We start from the raw sequence: 17,756 nt of genomic DNA, 5'->3' as shown, positions 1-17,756 counted from the left end.
TTTTGCAGTGGGATGCAATAGATGGAGAGAATCAAAAACAACAAAAACTGTTACATATGAAACATTCTTGACAAAGCGTCTGTTCAGTTAAATCTGGAAAGGTTTATTAACTTTTTTTTTTTTAAGTTTGGTTTTAAGGTAAATCTATTTACATTTATATTCAAGGCAGAGGCAAATGAGTGTGAATGAAAATTAAGAAGAGCAACAATGCATAACACAGTGGGGCAAAAAAAATATTTGTCAGTCCCAGATTCTGCAAGTTGTCCCACTCAAAAAGATAATTGAGGTCTGTAACGGTAGGTAACTTGCAGAATCTGTGACAGCCAAATACTTTTCACTTACCCCACTGTATATTAAAAGATAACAGGTCATTGTGGCACTTTTAACTTACTGGCAAAACATCCAAATCAAAGTGGAAGAATGAAGCTGAGGGTTGGAAAAGAACTTGCCTTCACTTCAAGAGAAGTGCAAATCATTGCAGATGAGTTGAAGGGGGGTGGGGGAAAAAAAGCCAGTGGATGCTCCAGGCAATGCCATCTGTGGGTGGATCTGCAAAGGCTGTATGCCACACACCTGTGTGGGATTGCCTGGAAGATAAGGCCCTAAGCACAATGGCCCAATGGCCACCTGTGCAGCCAAACAGGTGCACAGCCCAGCCAATTAAACTATTAGACAAACACGGGCCTTTGGGAGCAAATTAGCAAGTAGCACAAACATCAGAAGAAACACAAAGCGGAGGTATATACCCACAAACAACAACAACACTTTGTTGGGAAAACTTTAGCTTGAAAACAAAGGTGTGCTCAGAAGTTCACATACTTGAGTGGAATGTAGGAAACACGAAAAACTTGTTTTTTAAGGCGTGGTGGTTTTCTGAAAGAATTACGAATATCATTTACTATAGGTCTACGCAACCCACATTTTTTTAGGTTTTTTATCCTTGGTTGTGCCATGGTTCAGGTAATATTTGATTCTGATTGGCTCCAGGGCTTCCTTTAAATCATGGACAGCAAAAAAAAAAAAAAAAAGTATAGAAGAAGTTCCGGTCACATAGCCTTATTGCTCTATATTATTGTTCTGAGGCTTCAGAGGCTTCAAATGGTTTCACAAGCATTGGTCAGGATTCAAATAAAAAAATCCCAAATATTTATGCTGAAAACGGCCTTAAAGGCAAAAAAGCAGAGTGACTGAATACGTACAGTAGAAGATATGAGGACTGTCAGGTTGCCAGGTTGTTTTTTTGTTTACAGCAAGTTTATTATCTGGATGATCATTAGACATTTCACAACCACATGGTCTAAAAAAAGTAAACTTGCACTTACAAATATGAACATTTTGTTCATTATACACAAATGGCAGACTAAATATAAATACAATCACAGAAATAAAAGGTTTAATAGTCTCAACTTTAAGTTTAATACAATTAATCCCCTCTAGCAGTTCTGCTACTGCAGCATCCAGCAGGGTTGGTTGTCTTAGGTTAGTCTTGTTAGGTTTGCTCTGCTGCTTCGATGGTAAAGCTCCACAACATTTTGGATTTATAAAGATGCAAAGGAGAATGTCACATTTTTCATCTCCAAAGAATATTTTTAAAAGGCAGCAGTGGACTCTGATGTTTTTTTTTTGTTTTTCTGGGCAAATATGTTTTATAGACTGTAACTGAATTTGTTTTCACCAGATAAAAAAACATGTTTTTTCCAAAGATATTCAGAATCATCTCTTATGTAAATCCCATATAAAATGACAACAGTTCTTAATTATACTAAACTCATGAAGATACATGACTGTTGTAAATACTGAGTGCTATAAGAGCATCTTTTTATCTTTTATTCTCTTGACCCGAGGCGACGTGCTGACGTTTTAGTTGTTTTAGCTAGTAAAAATGTGCTCTTTGATTTAAAGTAGTTATTAGCTTGGATGCTCATCAGAATTTCTAACTGATCTTACAAATGGGACACCTGTGACCATTGTCTGTTGCAGGTTCTCATACATACACAATTTCAAAAATTTAAATATGGAAATTCAATTGATGGAAAATCTTTTTGTGCACAATGCAGCTGTGCGGCATTGAACACAGCTATTAGTAAATCTTTGAACATAAGCTGTAAAATATGCAACCTGTACAACATACACACAAATGTGCATTTTATTGAATGTGATAACATAAAATTGAGTTGAATATTTATTGAAGTGGTGTATAGTAGATGAAAATAGTGTTTGTGGTGTTTTAAACATTCTATTGTGGCTTTTTTCCCCCCGATGAATGACATATAGCTGTGATGTAGAAGCTACAATCAGCAGGTCAAAAGGTCCCTGCTCCACTTCATTCTGATGCATCCACTTGTAAACGATGAGATCCATGTACGTGGGAATATTTCAATTTGCTTCCTCTCATTCCTTTTCAAGTAATTAATAAAAACATTAACATGACAAGGAGGGAATATATAGGTTTGTTGACAGAAGCAAAGCAAATATCATGAAACAGAAAGAAAGTGAATATTCACACGTAATTTTCTAAATACGTGCGGCCAGTACTGAACTGACCCAGAGGAAGGGTTCAGTTTAAGATTACAGGTTACAGTTAAGCTTCGCTCACACCAAACGCCGTATGCGCGGTAGAGGCGGACAGTTTTACTTTTAAGTCAATGGTACAGACGCAATCTGAGGTCCAGCGGCACGATTTGAGCGACGGGTGCAGCCCATAGGTCTGGCAGCAGCGCGATTTGAGCAGCCTGGACAGTCTGTCGCAGGGCCGATGGTGCTGGAGCGATCCCGATCACTACGGCGGCTCTCGGAAAACAAACTGGCAGAGACCCAATGCGGGATGGGGAGCCAGCCTGCTTAGGCCTCCTGAACTTTAAAATATTTCCTATTTTCTTATTTTCATCGAGGTTGTTGTTGTTGTTTCTCTTTCGGCTTTTCCCATCAGGGGTCGCCACAGCGAACAAGTCGCATGGGAAACTTGGCAATGTTTTACGCCGGATGCCCTTCCTGACGCAACCTTCTCAAACTAATACAAATTTTATTTTTCTTGTTTTTATTTTACCCTCTCTGGTTAATGCGAGACGGCAAGCCTTCGAACTCATTCGGAGCGAGAACACAAATTTGAAACAGTACGATTGACAGCGATTTAAAAGGAGAAATACTCAGAAATGCAAAAATGAATTGATTTTTGGTTGTAATCTTTTTGAATCTTATTACATTTGTTCTCTTTCATAAGAAAAATGCCGCACGTACATGACCAAATCTCAAAAAACATGATTTCCATCGGAGGGGAACTTTCAGTTTAATATGTTTGTGTAGACATATATTTCTGTTGTTTGTCTTCTTTACTTTTATTTTTGCTTTGTTTTTCTCGTTCGATACTGCTCACCATCTTTGCTGCCCCGGTAATGTTAGGTTGTGAGGGGCTGTAAGCTAGTGGGAGAGAGTTCAGACAGATGCAGGAATACAGGGAAATGAAGGCAGGTTTGGATGAACTACTGCCACTCTGCAGAAACTCTGTCCTAGAAAACGAAGCAGCTTTTTTTGTTTTACTTTGGCTAAAATGGGCATACTCATAGTTAAAAGACCACTGGGAACGCTTTTACAACGTCAAAAGATGATCAGACTGAGTGTGCAACAGGCTTCAGTAACTTACCTGACGGGATTACTGGTGAGAGACACTCTGAGGGACTCCAGGCAGTTGAGCAGTTTTTCCTCACTGATGCCAGAGCGAAGTTCGTGGACATATTCTTGAGAAGAAAGTGTGCACTCATGCTTGCTGTTTCTCAGTCCACCCTAAAAACACACATGTGACATTTTTAGATAAAATCCAAACAAGCACAGCATTGGCGTACCACTGACAGACACTAATGAAGCATTTAAGTCTCTAAAAGCCGTGTTTGTACACGTTTGTGCTAAAAGGCAAATTCGGTTTCATGAATGCTACAAAAACAATGTGAGGGGAAGTGTAAGCAGATCTACAGCCGTTTTAAATTACTTGCAACTAAAGTGTTTTAGATAGATTAAAGAAAACGCTGCCAAAATCTTTTCTTTTCTTTTGCTGCATCTCTAATGAAGGGCTGTAGTCACGGAGCCAAATGCCGGCTCCACATGCTATCCGCCGCAGCTCATGCTGGAAGTAAATGGATTCTTGTGTTTAATCTCCACTGGGATATGTTGTTACACTGATGCTTACACAATGAGACTATCTCCTAGCAGCATTACACAAACTTTCAGCTGAACAAGATAATGCCTTCACACTCGCTCTACAGGCCCATAATGAAGTTAGCATTGTGCTATACGCTGAGTTATGGTTTGATCTCACAGATGGTCAGTGATTGAGTTTATTGTTCGCTTAATACCGTTTCTAAGGAGCTCAACCCCCAAGAAAAAGCCTTGTATGGAAGTTGATGAATTCTTTTTTTTCCAATTGCAGCTCTATTAAGGGAAATGTCATTGACTGCAAAAACTACGAAGAAATACAAGAGAAATGCATTATAAAAGACTGCATCGCATAGGACTAAACCAGACTGCATGGCAAAGGAAACAACTGTGTTAATCCCTGGACTGCTGGTTTCCCACAAAGTGAGGTGTGCTAATGGGCAATTTGGAAAGAAATAAGCTTGCTCATTTATCTGGAGAAAAGAGAAGCCTGCTGCTCTGCAGCAATGCAAAGTCAACATGAATGAACCTTTTTTGGGGGGTACAAACCAGAAGCGTTCAAACAGCAGGCCGCCATTAATATGCTTCTTTCCATGTAAGCTCAGCTTTGAGTTTGATTTGTGAAATAATTCAATAGAAAGATCCCACTTGTATTGGCAGGGCTCGACATAGCCATTTGTCCGCTGGCCCGGTCCTGTTTTTCGAGCAGTACGGACCACAAGACTTTATTTTTTACTTGTCCACTCGGGCCACTAAAATATCTAACAATTCATACATTTTTCACCTTTTACAATAAAGTATATTTTGCGAAAACGTGTAGATTTACCTCGTCTTTATAATTCACCTTTTCTGCTAGTCCTGTGTTCAGACTTCAAGGGTTTCTATGGGAAACCTTTTATCACTCTTCTCCTCCTCTCCCGCCTGCGCGCGCGGCTGTCACTGCCGAGCACCACGCGGCACGCGCTCACTCAATTTTTTTTTCAAACTTTATTGAATGTAACAATTCAATACTAAACAATGTTAAACTGCAACAACGAAGGAACAAGCCAGTGGGTTATTATTACATCTTATGCAGATATATTTAAGCTGACACACATATCAGCGCGCCCCCTGGTGGTTTTTCACCGCGATGATCATAAATCCAACACCGTCACTGAAGAGAGACTGAAGCATGTCAGAGATGTGGAAGACATGGCAGGAATAGATAGGAATATGTTAGATGGAGTGACGGGTGGAATTAGTGCTATGGACAGCAAGATATTTAATGAATGCATTGAAGATGAAACTGTATGCACTAAGCTTTAAGCTGAATGTCAAAGAATCAAAGGCAACTCAAAATACCTGAATCTCAGACTCAAATGGAGTACAAGGTCAAACTACTTAATTTTGTTTTTCTTTACAACACTGTAAGCAGTAAGTATTTCTAGTTAGCTGAATGATCTCAGTAATTTAATTGTATTTAATTTTTCAATTATTTAATTTAATTAGGTAACTAAAGTAACTAAAAAGTAAATGTAACTTTGCAACAGTAACAAAAAGCAGAACCTTAAGGCAGTCAGGGCAAAAAAGTCAATAAAACTTCTTAACTATTGATTAGGAACAAATGTGAAATAGCAGTGATTAGAAGCAGCATGAAAACTTCTGAACTAGTGTTAACTACTACACTGCAGTGCTCTCTTCAAAACATCTGAAACAGACTAGAGCAGATTTAAGTTTGATATTCTCTATTTTTAGTCATTGAAAAGTGTATAAATAAGTGCTAGATGTCACCAGAATGCACCAAATTGCACCATATTAAAATTTTCCGGGGGGGCATGCCCCCGGACCCCCCTAAAGTTGCAAGCACCTGCGGAGCGGCGGGTCTCGCTGTGCGCGGTGTCGGGCCAGTAACTTTCAAAAACTACTGGCCCTGTGGACCAGTGCAAATTTCAGGGCTATGTCAACCCCTGATTGGTAAAAGGTTGTATGTTTTTTATTTATATTTTTAAACAAAAAATGTTTAAATATAATTGACTAAAAGTAGGTATCTGTGCCTGGATTCTGTAAAAGGTAACAATTTTAGGACTATCATTTGACAGGGATTGTGAACCTAAACATGGCAACCGGGTTTTAACAATATGAAAAACAACCTAAAATCTATATTGTGTCATGATTGTCAGTAAATGTATGGCTACCTCTAAATGTTTCACCTGGAATCAAAAGAGAAGCTAAGGACCTGTTAAACAGCCATGCACCAACGGCTCTTAAATGTGTGATTCATGTGTCCACTACAAAAGGCATGGACGACTGTTAGAGCAGAGTGGAAAGCAGTTTGTGATCCAAAAAGCTGCTTCTTTGGTTAGACTAATATAAAACTGAGTAAATAAACTATAAATCAGCACAAAACTGATAGTGACTGTTGGAAGCCTAACTGAAAGGTCTGCAGCAAAAGATAAATATTGTTAGGTTAGGAATAAGGGAAATCCACTAAATTAATAGGGTAGATATATTTTACTCAGTTATGTAAATCTGAATTATTTCTCTGTTTATTTGTAAACGTTTGTTTTTTAAAAGTTTCTTAAAAAGTATTCTAAAGGAAAGGTGGGGGGCCACATTATAACTAGGCCAGTAGTAAAATCTCAAATAGAGTAGCAGTCTTCAGCACTTGATAATATATATATTGGCCCACAAATAACTCATAATATATTTTAATGTTTAAAAATGTTTTTAAATTCAGATGACATTACTTTCTATTTTAAATACATTTATTCTAATTATTTTGTTGTTTTGGATCTTATGACTGTGGGTATTGTGATATTGTAAAGCTCTAACCCAACAAATAGCGGAACATTTTCAATACCAAAAGTCAACATTAGCAATGTGTACAATTTTCTGGCAACATGAATATATATTTTTTTTAAACCCTCAATCTGAGATACTGTGTGACCAAGCAAGTGGTGACAAAGTTAAACATATTAAAGCTAATATAATTTGAAAAGTTATTGTTATTTAAAGCCTAAAAAAGGTTTTAAGTCCTTTACTAAAAGGACAAATCCAAAGTGTTCATTATTCAACAAAGTCAATATTACCGGATGGAAATGTAGCAAAGACAAGTGACTTGAGAGATTTAAACAAACATTTAGGATAGTCTTTCACCTGGGTTTGATCCAATAATGCCAGGAATGTAACACTAGAACAAAATCGATAGAAAGGTACGATCAATCAACGAAAGAAGAAAAAAAAATAGACTACTGCCGAATGGAAGCAGTAAATGAAAATCTTGACTATTGTCAATGTGTTTTGATGTTGAGCATGGTGGGAAGTAGTTATTATGCAGTCAATGCAATCTACAAGTCAACAACTCGTACCCAAATTACCAGTCAAGTACTTGTTTTTCCCCCCACTTATTTTAAAAGCACAGTCACATTTTTTGTGCATTTAAAAAAAATAAAAATGTTTCAGTGTTTAAAATGAGAACTTTTGATTTCTTTCTTTTTCATAAAGTAGAATGTGTAAAAATGATTTAAGACCAATCTGGCATTTTGTCTTTTTTTTTTCCAATATTCCATTTTAATGTATGTTATAAATGAAAACGTTTTTTTTTTCTTTTTCAAAAAAATGTATATGTTTGTATGACTGACACCCTCTGCCTCATTAATTTTAATTTTTAAGCATTTCAGCTGTATTATGCATACACTGAGTCCCTTATTTTATTATTATTACTATTTTTGTGGAAAGTTCTTTGCAGGTCTACATGCTACATTGAGAAAAAACCTCTGCATTTTTACGTTTATGACATTGTGTTTTTAGACATTGCATTATTGGTGACTAATACAGACCAAAGGCTCATGATAAGGTCACATGAAGTAACATGAGGGAGAAACCCTAACCTTATTTTTCCTTACACAAAAGCACTGAACCTGTTTCAGAGCAATGCAATTAATGTGGCCATGCATGAAGTGCCTGAATATTCTGCCTTCATAAGAACAGCTGTTTTGTTATGTGTTTACCTTAATTAGTGACCTTAAAAAGTCAAATGCTGTTGTTCACCTTACGGCATATCCCTTCAGGGGTCGCCACAGCTTTCACTGATTTGCATAGGTGATTTGGCAGAGATTTTTATGCAGATGACCTCCCTGACACAAACCCTGTGTTTTATCTGGACTGGGGACCAGCATGGGGAGACCCAGACTTCGGTCCCCTTGTGGCTACATAGTCTGGCAGTGGCGCAAAGGGTCTTAGGATCCACACTGGATGAAGCTTATTGTGCCCTCTAGGAAAAGAACCCAGATTTCCCATGTGCCAACCAATTCAGCCAAAAGGTCCACTAAACAAACGAGTTACATATCTCGTAGCTTTGAAATGGTAGCCTTAACTTTAGCTTCCTCTCAGACCTTTAGGTTGTCTTCCCACTGATGATATATGTTGTATGTTATAGAGATAAAATGATGGCCTCAAATGTAAAAGAAAAAAGCTCAGCTACTTTTTTTACAGGGTAAATGGAAATTGTAAATAAACAGATACATACAGATCTTTTTTTTTCTCCACACAAGTGCTAATTTGATAACTTTTGGCTACAAAAGTTTTGGTTATAGAACCCAATTCTTTGTTGAAAAGTTTCTTTCACCTGATGGACCTTCAAATGCCTGTTCAGAACACAAGAAACTCGTCACACAGGTACTCAAAAGTTCACTGGGACAAAGTCCGATCCAAATAGAATTGCAATACTGACAGTTTAATCATCTGGAGACAAGATGGCTGGGCTCTGTAGCCATTCCATTACAGAGCAACAAGAGATTACAAAAAAAAAGTACAAAGTTACTCCTGCAGAGAGTTCAGAATCACCAGCCAACCCAACATCTATGTCACGTGACTGTGTGAGAAAATGTGAGCATTTGAACAGAACCCCTGCAGGCACAAGGAAAACAACCAGGATTAAGATCCAGATATCAAACCAGAAGTCAACAAACTCTTGGTTGACGTGATGATATGCCATAACATATGACTTTGATGTGTGGGTGGACGTTTATAGTAAAGTTTATAGTCTGTTCATCTTAAAATCATGCAAAATACATCTCCTTACAGCACATATTATATGAGTATATCAATTAAAATAATACTGATTAAAGTGTCATATTGAAAACTGGCAACACCACAAAACAAACAAAATACTTTTAAATATTGATATTTCCATTTTCTAAACATGGCTATTTAAGCAGCATCCTTTGAAAATGTGTTCTTCTTGCATGAAGGCCAGTTAGATTAAAGGGGGGAAAAAATGTTAGCCTCTTTTTCCATTCATCACCAGACTTGTCAGCAATTCCCAACAATCATCCCATCAAGTCCAAAAAAGTTAGAGCTCTAGTTTCCACCCATGTTCTGACCTCTGGAAACCAAAGACACTGACCAATAACTGCTTTTTCATGACCCCGGACCAAATCAATACAATCCTTTGGGATAATATCAGGATTACAGTTCATTACTGGCAGCTGAGGACTCAGGAGCAGAAGGGAGCTGGTGGATTTTTTTGCAAATGTTCTCAATGTTTTAGTAATTAAACTATATTGTAGTAAAGTAATAGGGCTGGCTTTACTTTACCATATGAAAATGATAACTATAACTCTATAATCACAAAAGGAAAAGGGCAAAACAAAAACCTATTTCTAGAAAAGGAAAAGAATATAGCAAAAATTATAAATAAAATAATGTAATCTATAATGTTAGAAGGTACAGAGTGTTTATGGCTTTTTTTAAGGGAACTGAATCTTTTGGTCCACTTCATTTTAAAGAGCCGTTCAAAAGTCTGGCTCTTTATATATATATTCATTTTTAAGTAGCCAGCCTGTTGTTTATTCATTTAATCCTGGAAATAATCACGGGGGGGATTGATGGGCTCAGATCTGGATCAGAATAGTTGAAATTCAGATTTTCCATTAAGTTCACATTATTTTTCTCTCCTCTTTTGTTTTATCATGGAGGGACTTGTGTGAATTGGGTTTTCACGACTCAAGTGATATTTGCATCAGAAATGAGAAGGATGAGCTTATTTCAGCATTTAGGTGAACATATAAAAATCAAGGTAGGGAGGAAAAAAACAAAATTAAGAACAGTTCCCAGCTGACCGTGAATCTATTCTCGTCATGTCAATGAGCCGTTCAAAAGATTTGATTCGTTCACAAACGTCATCACTACTACCTTCACACCCCCCTCAGACATGCATGTTGAAGCGGGCTATTTTTATTAAAAGTCTATGTAAAAGCCTATAAATGTGCGGTTTGGGCTTCCACTTTCCAAACTCTTGGGTTCACATGTAGCTACGCACATTTCCAAGATGTTTTTGGGATCTGTGTACAAAACTAGTGGCCATTGAATGGGCGTTGAAAGTTAAACCAGTTAGAAGTTGACCAATCAGGGACTTAGATTTGGTAGTGATGTATGGATGGCATCCCCTTTAATTCACAGAAAAGCCAACCATTTGAAAATTCCTCATGTAAAAAATAAATTGATCAAATCAGTTTGTGCCCAGACAGAATTACATGACACCAAATCGTTCATATATCGGAACAGAGCTATGGAAAAAAACAAAAACAAAAAAACCTTGGAGCAAGATTCACAAGATTTACGCCGCTTCAATATTTCGCACCAAAACTTTTCCAACTGTAGGTGGCGGACAAGAGTTGGTAAACATTGGGGGGGAAAAAAAAGACGCCCCAGCCTAGGTGCCCAGTATGAACACCATGGCCAATACTAGCGTCCAAGAAAGTGTGGTGCCCTGTGTGTACATAGTTTTAGAGATTGAGTGGGGAATAACAGAAAAGACAATTTAAAAAAAAAATTGGACTGTAACAGAGAGATGCCCGGACAAAGAGAAGCCACAGCAGCAACAACAGCTCATTGAATCCACTACCTATTGATAATAGTATTGCCTTCAAAACATTTTTTTAGGAGAGGGAAGGTTTGGGAAGCCTTGGGGATTCTTCTCCTCTGCTCTCAACTCTTCCTCCCTCTCTGTATGCCATGGGGAGTGACGGAGAGTCGTGCCATCTATCTAGGAAAGAACACGGAGACAATGCCAAAGTGGCTGCACCTCTACATGTCATCTTCACCTGTAATGAGCCTGTAACAAGCTGGCACCTTTTTTTGTGCCTATATACTCTGGCAGACTAATAAATACATAGTTCTTTTTTTGTCAGGTTACTGGAAAAGTCATAAGCAGTAGCATTTCTGACCTGGAAACTTGGAAACTACAAGACCTTGAATATTTTTTATTTTACTTTTTATAATTTCCCTCATATTCTGATACAGAAACAGACATATGTTATCCTTAAGATAAAAAAAAAACCCATCCATTTAACATTTTTGATTTTCAGAGAGAGTAATTATAGTTTACTCATATACATAAACAGATCCACCCTGATAAAAATTGTGTTTTTGGTGTTTTTAACTTGTTTTTATGGCATTTTTCTCACGCTGAAGGACAAATATAAAGAAAACTAATCTTAAAATTGCATGTGTGAGTATTTATTTGTCTAAATCATTGTAGAGCGTGTTAACAGATGAATGACGGGGTGCAAGGGCAGGCTTACTCCACGCTAACTCTCCTGCTCATAACTCAGAGGTGAATTTTCTAATGACCTAGTGCCGCTCTGCAGGAACTATGTCCTTGAAAATGACAGGTTTTTGGGTTTTAGCTATTCCTAATTAAAAAACCACTGGGATCACTTAAAATAACTCAAAAAATGATCCGAGTGGGACTACAACTCAACAACCCGATACTTATTGCATCTCTTTTAGATCAATATTTTCCATTTCATAATTACCCATCAAAAATTTTGGTCTTAACCTTCTTATATAAAGAAAGCAGATAAAAAGTAAGAATTGTCTGTTTAAACTTGGTCAAATTTAATCTGTCTAATTAATAAAGAATACAAAAGAAGCCCCAGTTTAGTGCAAAAGACAAATAATTTAGATAAAATCTCACCAATTTAAGCTGCTTGATAACCAAGTTATTTCTTAATTTCCTGTTCATTAAGGAATTGATAGATGAGTTGATTGCAGACATAGCACAAGACAGGAAACAAGGTCTATTAAAGGCAAAGGAGATCAAATGTCACACATCTCACATTTTAAAAACAAACCTAAAAATGATTTCAAATGGAGATGTTTGTGAAAATAAAATAATCAGAAAATAGACTAAAGTTAAAGATGGTACACAAGCAGTCCCACATTTACACAATCTTCAGGTGGATATGTAAGCGTGACAGCAGTGACGGTAAAGGTCAACGGGAACACGGATCAGTTGAGATGCTGCTTGGCTGGACAATGACTTTTCCTGAGCCCCCCCCCCTTTAAGGATAGAGTTCTGCTGCAGGCAGATAAGGCATTTCATCTTGCCACCAGCGTGCAAGGCTACCAGCACAGTGGGGGATTTCCCACCAGACCATGTGGCAAAGCATTTCATCTCCTCCTCTCATCATCCATCTACAATTCAGCCTTTTTACTTCTTCCTTAATTCATTCTTTTTTCTATTCTCCCTGTCACTTCATCCATAGTGAGGCGGTTTTTGAACCTTGGATGACAGGTACAAAGAAATATGCGTTTATCTGTATACACCAGAAGCTTCATTTCCCCCCCCCCCCCCCCCCATCTTTTTCTTCTTTCAATATCTTCTCACTGTTGTGGGTAAAAAAAAAAAAAAACTCTACAGACAGCTTTATTGCCCTGTGTCTGGGTAACTACAACATGCTGATAACAGACACAATTAGACTTCTGAATAACCCTGCAGTCCCATCATAGCTTCTGTCTCAATGCAACACGGGGGACAAACAGGAAACAAAACAAAAACAACTGAGATTTGAGCTGGCTGAAAATAATACTTCTGGGGTCAGTTGGTTACAAACACTCAGTGGTGGCCAAAACATTGCAGCTTTTGTCTGTGTTGTACACTGATCCCTTTTGGTTCAGAGGAAAAGCTGGAAGTGCAACAACAACCACAGAAAAAGCATATTCTAATGACTCATAAAGTAAAAACCATTTATAGTTGCGGTGGGAGTATACGCACATTCATTAAATTCTGCAAGGACGTTGTTTTATTAAACAGGAAGCAGCTTCTGTAGAATTTATTGGAAACTGTCAAACAAAAAGAGAAGAAGAGAGCTTCCTTTTTGTCAAGCTTTTTACATACTGTGTGAGAATGAAACATGCTTTGATGCTCACAGAAAGAGTCTGACATGAGTTTAGATGTCTGCACAGTCAAAGGCAATTAAAAACAAACAACAAAAAAATCCATTATTGCAGCCAGTATCAGGACGTACTACATTTGTAGAGATTAATACGATTAAACTTATGTCAGAGACATCACGAGTAATTGCCTTTGTTTCATAAAAAACAAGTTAGGTGACAAAAAGACCCAATGTAATTGCTTTTCAAATAATTCGAAAGGCAGACGTTTACATTTTAAGTCACATCAAGTTGTCAACATTACACAAAGATTGTGTTCTCCTGCTTTTAGTCCCCACAGCCATCTTCTTTCATCCTCTACCATAGAGTGTAATTCCTGAAAGTTCATGCAAAAGAAAGAAGTCATTCACATACAGCAAACATATCTCTCCCACTGGCCGGGCAGAGGTGAGAGTGGTCAGAGCTTAGCAAGAGGCTCAGTCAGCAAACTTCTCTGGCTTTCATCCCACTGGAAGTTGGTCTGCAACTTTCAATTCTTAGTTCAACAAATAATTGGGAAAGGCCAGCACCCCCAGAAAAAAGGAAATACTGACTCTCATAACCACACAATCCAGACATCAAGCAATTTTTAGATTTCCCCATATTGATACAAAGCAAGTATTTACTAGCACGTAATAAGTACAGGGTAGTTTTGCTAATGCATTTAGTGCATACTAAAATTCATATCATATCGGACCGGACCAGACCGCAGTGGACCAGACCGGACTGGACCAGACCAGTCCAGACAGACAGACAGACAGACAGGCCGACAGATAGTAGGAAAGCTTAAAAAAAGAATGGCTTACTGTAAAGATTTAAACCTTACTAAGTGGTTATTTAGTAAAATACTATTCCATGCCTGAGTACTATTGGTCTTGCTGTACCATCATCTTACAATATAGGGTAACCTTCCGGCACGTGTATCTGTGTTCTTTTGACCATTACTGGATGAAGTTATGACATGAAGTTAGCAGAATATGGAAACAAGGAAAGGTTTGCTAAAAATCATAAATAAATTTTGGAGGATTACAAAAAAAGATTGTTTGGCTTGTTGAGAGCCAGCCAGCACAAATGTGCTCTCAGACATGGAAATTCATGGTTGGCCTTCCATAATCTTGCATTTTAGTTCCTAAAACATTGGTGTATAAATCCACTTAGGTCAGAATGTTGGCCTTGCTGTATCGATTTCCTCAAGCTGTCCTGCAACAGTTAGCATATCCAAGATAATCAGCTACAAATACAGAGAAATTTACACTGAAGAGAATGCACCTACATTTTGAGATTGTTTTAGTGTTTGAAACACGGTTGCTCTTGGGGCATCACTTCAGGCAGAGCTTTGTTAATATAATGGTTTCATAAACTAACCTGGACCTAAACCTACCTTGTTATAGCCAGCCCTGGTATGATTATCGACTTCACAGAGATCTTTAGGCTTTATGTGATCATTTCATCTATCACAATGCTGAAAAATACCATTTCTATGCTGCTAGTTAGGATCAGGTCTATGAGATGACAAGAGGCTAGAATAACATAGGCTTGGGCATTAGCTAAATATAGGTAAAGTTAAAGTTCAGGGGGAAAAAAACCTGTAGAAGTCAATAAAAAGCTCTAATAAGAATAGCTGTACAAACTTGGGAGTGTGTGTGAGGGTATGCGCAGTAGAGAGTAAGTATGTGTACATGAACATTTCTTGGGCTCCTTTTAGTGTGTGGTGCAGAATATTCCCTGAAGCACTTCTCCCTTTACTTTACAGGACTTGTGTCTGCACTGAATTTCAATGATGCTTCTGTAAAGATGGGAGCAGATGTCATCCAACTCACAGAAAGTCATGAAGAGGAGCGTGAGTGGATTCCAGCAAACTGACTTGACATATACACACAGATGAAACTTATATGTGTATTTGCAGGAGGGGGAGGGAGGGGCTGTATTATGTACTGAATAAAAAAAAGAAACATTAGAACTTCCAGTCTTAAAAAAAAAAACAAGCAAGAGAACACTAAAACCCCGTCTTGAGATTCTGTGCAATGACTCTCTAAAACTTACCAACGGGGAGAGCATCCCGTAAGGACACTTCACAGCATTACACATGCATCATAAATGCATGTAACTTACATTATCCTTACAAATAATTCATGATACAATTACTACACAGATGACAATTACACCAGCATTTTTATGACTTCCCTTAAGGTGGCCCTACCATCCTCAAGGCAACTGCAGGACTCACCTGCGTTCCTCTTAAGATGCAGTCGCTCCTCTCTACAAACCTCTGTGGGCCCTGACAACCCAAAAATCTGCGGCATCATTGGGGATAAACCCACCATATTGGTGTATGTGACTGAGGCCTAACACAAAATTAGTCATCCAAATTTAAAGACTGGTTGATTGTGCATTTGAAGACAAGCAATGCTATTTAGAGGACATACAGTTCTTGATCATGTCCAAATAAAAAATTCATGATTGTGTTTGAAAGGTAGAAATAAGATCAGATTTGAATTTTTATTGACAAATTTCAGTAAAAATTGATTGATTGTTACTTTTGTCAATTTCATTTCATTTCAGAGACAGGGTAGCAGCAACAACCTTGTCCAAGTGTGTAGATGAATGACACAACTGGGTTCAAAGAAACGCTGGAAAGGGGTGGCAGATAAATTTGCTATCTTGCTGTATGACAAAGAAAGCTTGTGAAATGAGATTGGGCATACTGACAAAGGTTGTATGGGATACAGGTGCATCTTCTAGAGTCTGCTCCTTCCACACCTCACACTTCAAAAACTATTCAACATGATAGATGTATAATTGTGGGCTCCAACTTTGACTCAAGACGAATGAAACGGTTCTCCAATATACAGCTTTGTCAGCAGCGTTCCAGAACTGCCTTAGGCTGGCAGATGAGGCAGAAAAACTTGTTTTAATAATGTCGAACATAACATTTTCATATATATTAGAACCTTACAACAAGGCTGAGAACAAGTCAGACCAAGTAGGCTGGTATGTTCTGTGACACATTCTCCGTCTTTACATACATCTTCTAGCATGTTATTGATGAGAAAACCATGTAACAAGACACTGCTGTGTTAAAGGGAAAGATCTAAAAGATTTTTGATGGACAGACTTTGGTGAGTTCAAATACAAACATTAAAATAACTAAAGACAGTTATGGATTTTTTTTCTTCCATCAAGACCTTGCAGTGAGTCATTCAAAGTGCTTTTAAGATAATGTACCCTCCAACCACTCACCAGTCAGCTCAAGGCCAGCAAGTAGAGCTGTTCTGTCCCAAATTTTCCCAAAAAGCACACAGATAAAGTCTTATATGTTGATATATATTAGGATAAAACAATCATTTGATTACAATAAATATTTATGCTAAGACAGTTGATAAGTTAGACAAATATCTCCTACATGAGTTTAAAAGACAGAAGAAGCCTTGCCTGCATTTCCTTTTCCCTCTCTTTCTACCCAGTGATGTGACAGAGGGGGTTAACAAGTGAACTGTTAAGGAGGTAAAGTCACACAGGATCTAATTTAAGTTTTTACTGTGGTCTCTGCAGCATTGATTGCATTGTGAGGGCCTAATGAACTATGTACTCTGCACTCCTTTTTTTTCAGCTCAGGGAGCTTGGGTATACAGCTGCAACAACTGACGAAAAAGTTTGTAGAGTGACTATGAATAAGAAAGGTCTAAAGATAGGGAAAGAAAGCTGAAACAATGAATAAATGAGAAAGAGTGCTGCTGTTGCTTTCTAATATGTGTCCTGTGTCGTTTGCACTCTCATCCTTTTTCACACACGCTTCACATAAAAGACTGAACTTAATAAATCATACATAGGGCAAACACGGAATGGGGCAAAAGGTCCATGCTAGTCTGACCTTATTTTTCTCTATTGCTTTCCCCAGTGATTCACTGAATATCAATACTAGATCTGTAAACAACGCTTCAATTATCTTTTGTTGACCAAGAAGCTACAGATGATTCAGAGTGTAGACAAACAGTGAAGAAACGACAGACCCTGAACCTATTCAGAGTAGAAGGTTAAAGGTGGCTTTGCAAAGTGTCAATCTCCAAAAGAAGTTTATTTAGAGTTGGATCTGGAGTACCATATTTATCAGAGTGTAATTTGCAGGTTTTTTTTGCAAAGTTTGGCCAGAGGTGAGACCTGTATTCACTTATATGATGTGTGATTTTTCAACATAAATAGGCTCATTTATTTCTTATTTTCCCACTAACAACTGGTTGCCCTCTAGCAGTTGTTTCCTACAAACAGCCACTATGGCACTGTAGGTGTGAGTATCAGTATTTGATACTGACAGCAACACAGAAGAAAAAACATTCAAATAAAAAAAAGATGAAGGAGAATCTGATCGTCCTCTTAAAAAAAGAGATTTTATCTCAATGGGACTTCATGCTTGA

The 17,756-nt window shown here is 37.8% G+C and overlaps 1 protein-coding gene across 12 annotated transcripts in view; it reads right to left on the bottom strand.

Moving 5' to 3' along the window:
* Positions 1-17,756, bottom strand: part of diaph2 (diaphanous-related formin 2) — a 426,471-nt gene that overhangs the window by 304,167 nt on the left and 104,548 nt on the right. For all 12 annotated transcript variants that reach the window (XM_078953946.1, XM_078953948.1, XM_078953953.1 and 9 more), the window contains one exon: positions 3,641-3,780. In XM_078953946.1, the coding sequence (XP_078810072.1) occupies positions 3,641-3,780 (140 nt within the window). The remainder of the gene's footprint in view (positions 1-3,640; positions 3,781-17,756) is intronic.

Source organism: Oryzias latipes, chromosome 10 (genome assembly GCF_053564925.1).
Source record: "Oryzias latipes strain Hd-rR chromosome 10, Olatipes_Hd-rR_3.1".
Classification (NCBI taxonomy): Eukaryota; Metazoa; Chordata; class Actinopteri; order Beloniformes; family Adrianichthyidae; genus Oryzias; species Oryzias latipes.
The sequence above is the reverse complement of the archived record's forward strand: the minus strand, read 5'-3'. Positions and strand labels throughout refer to the sequence as shown.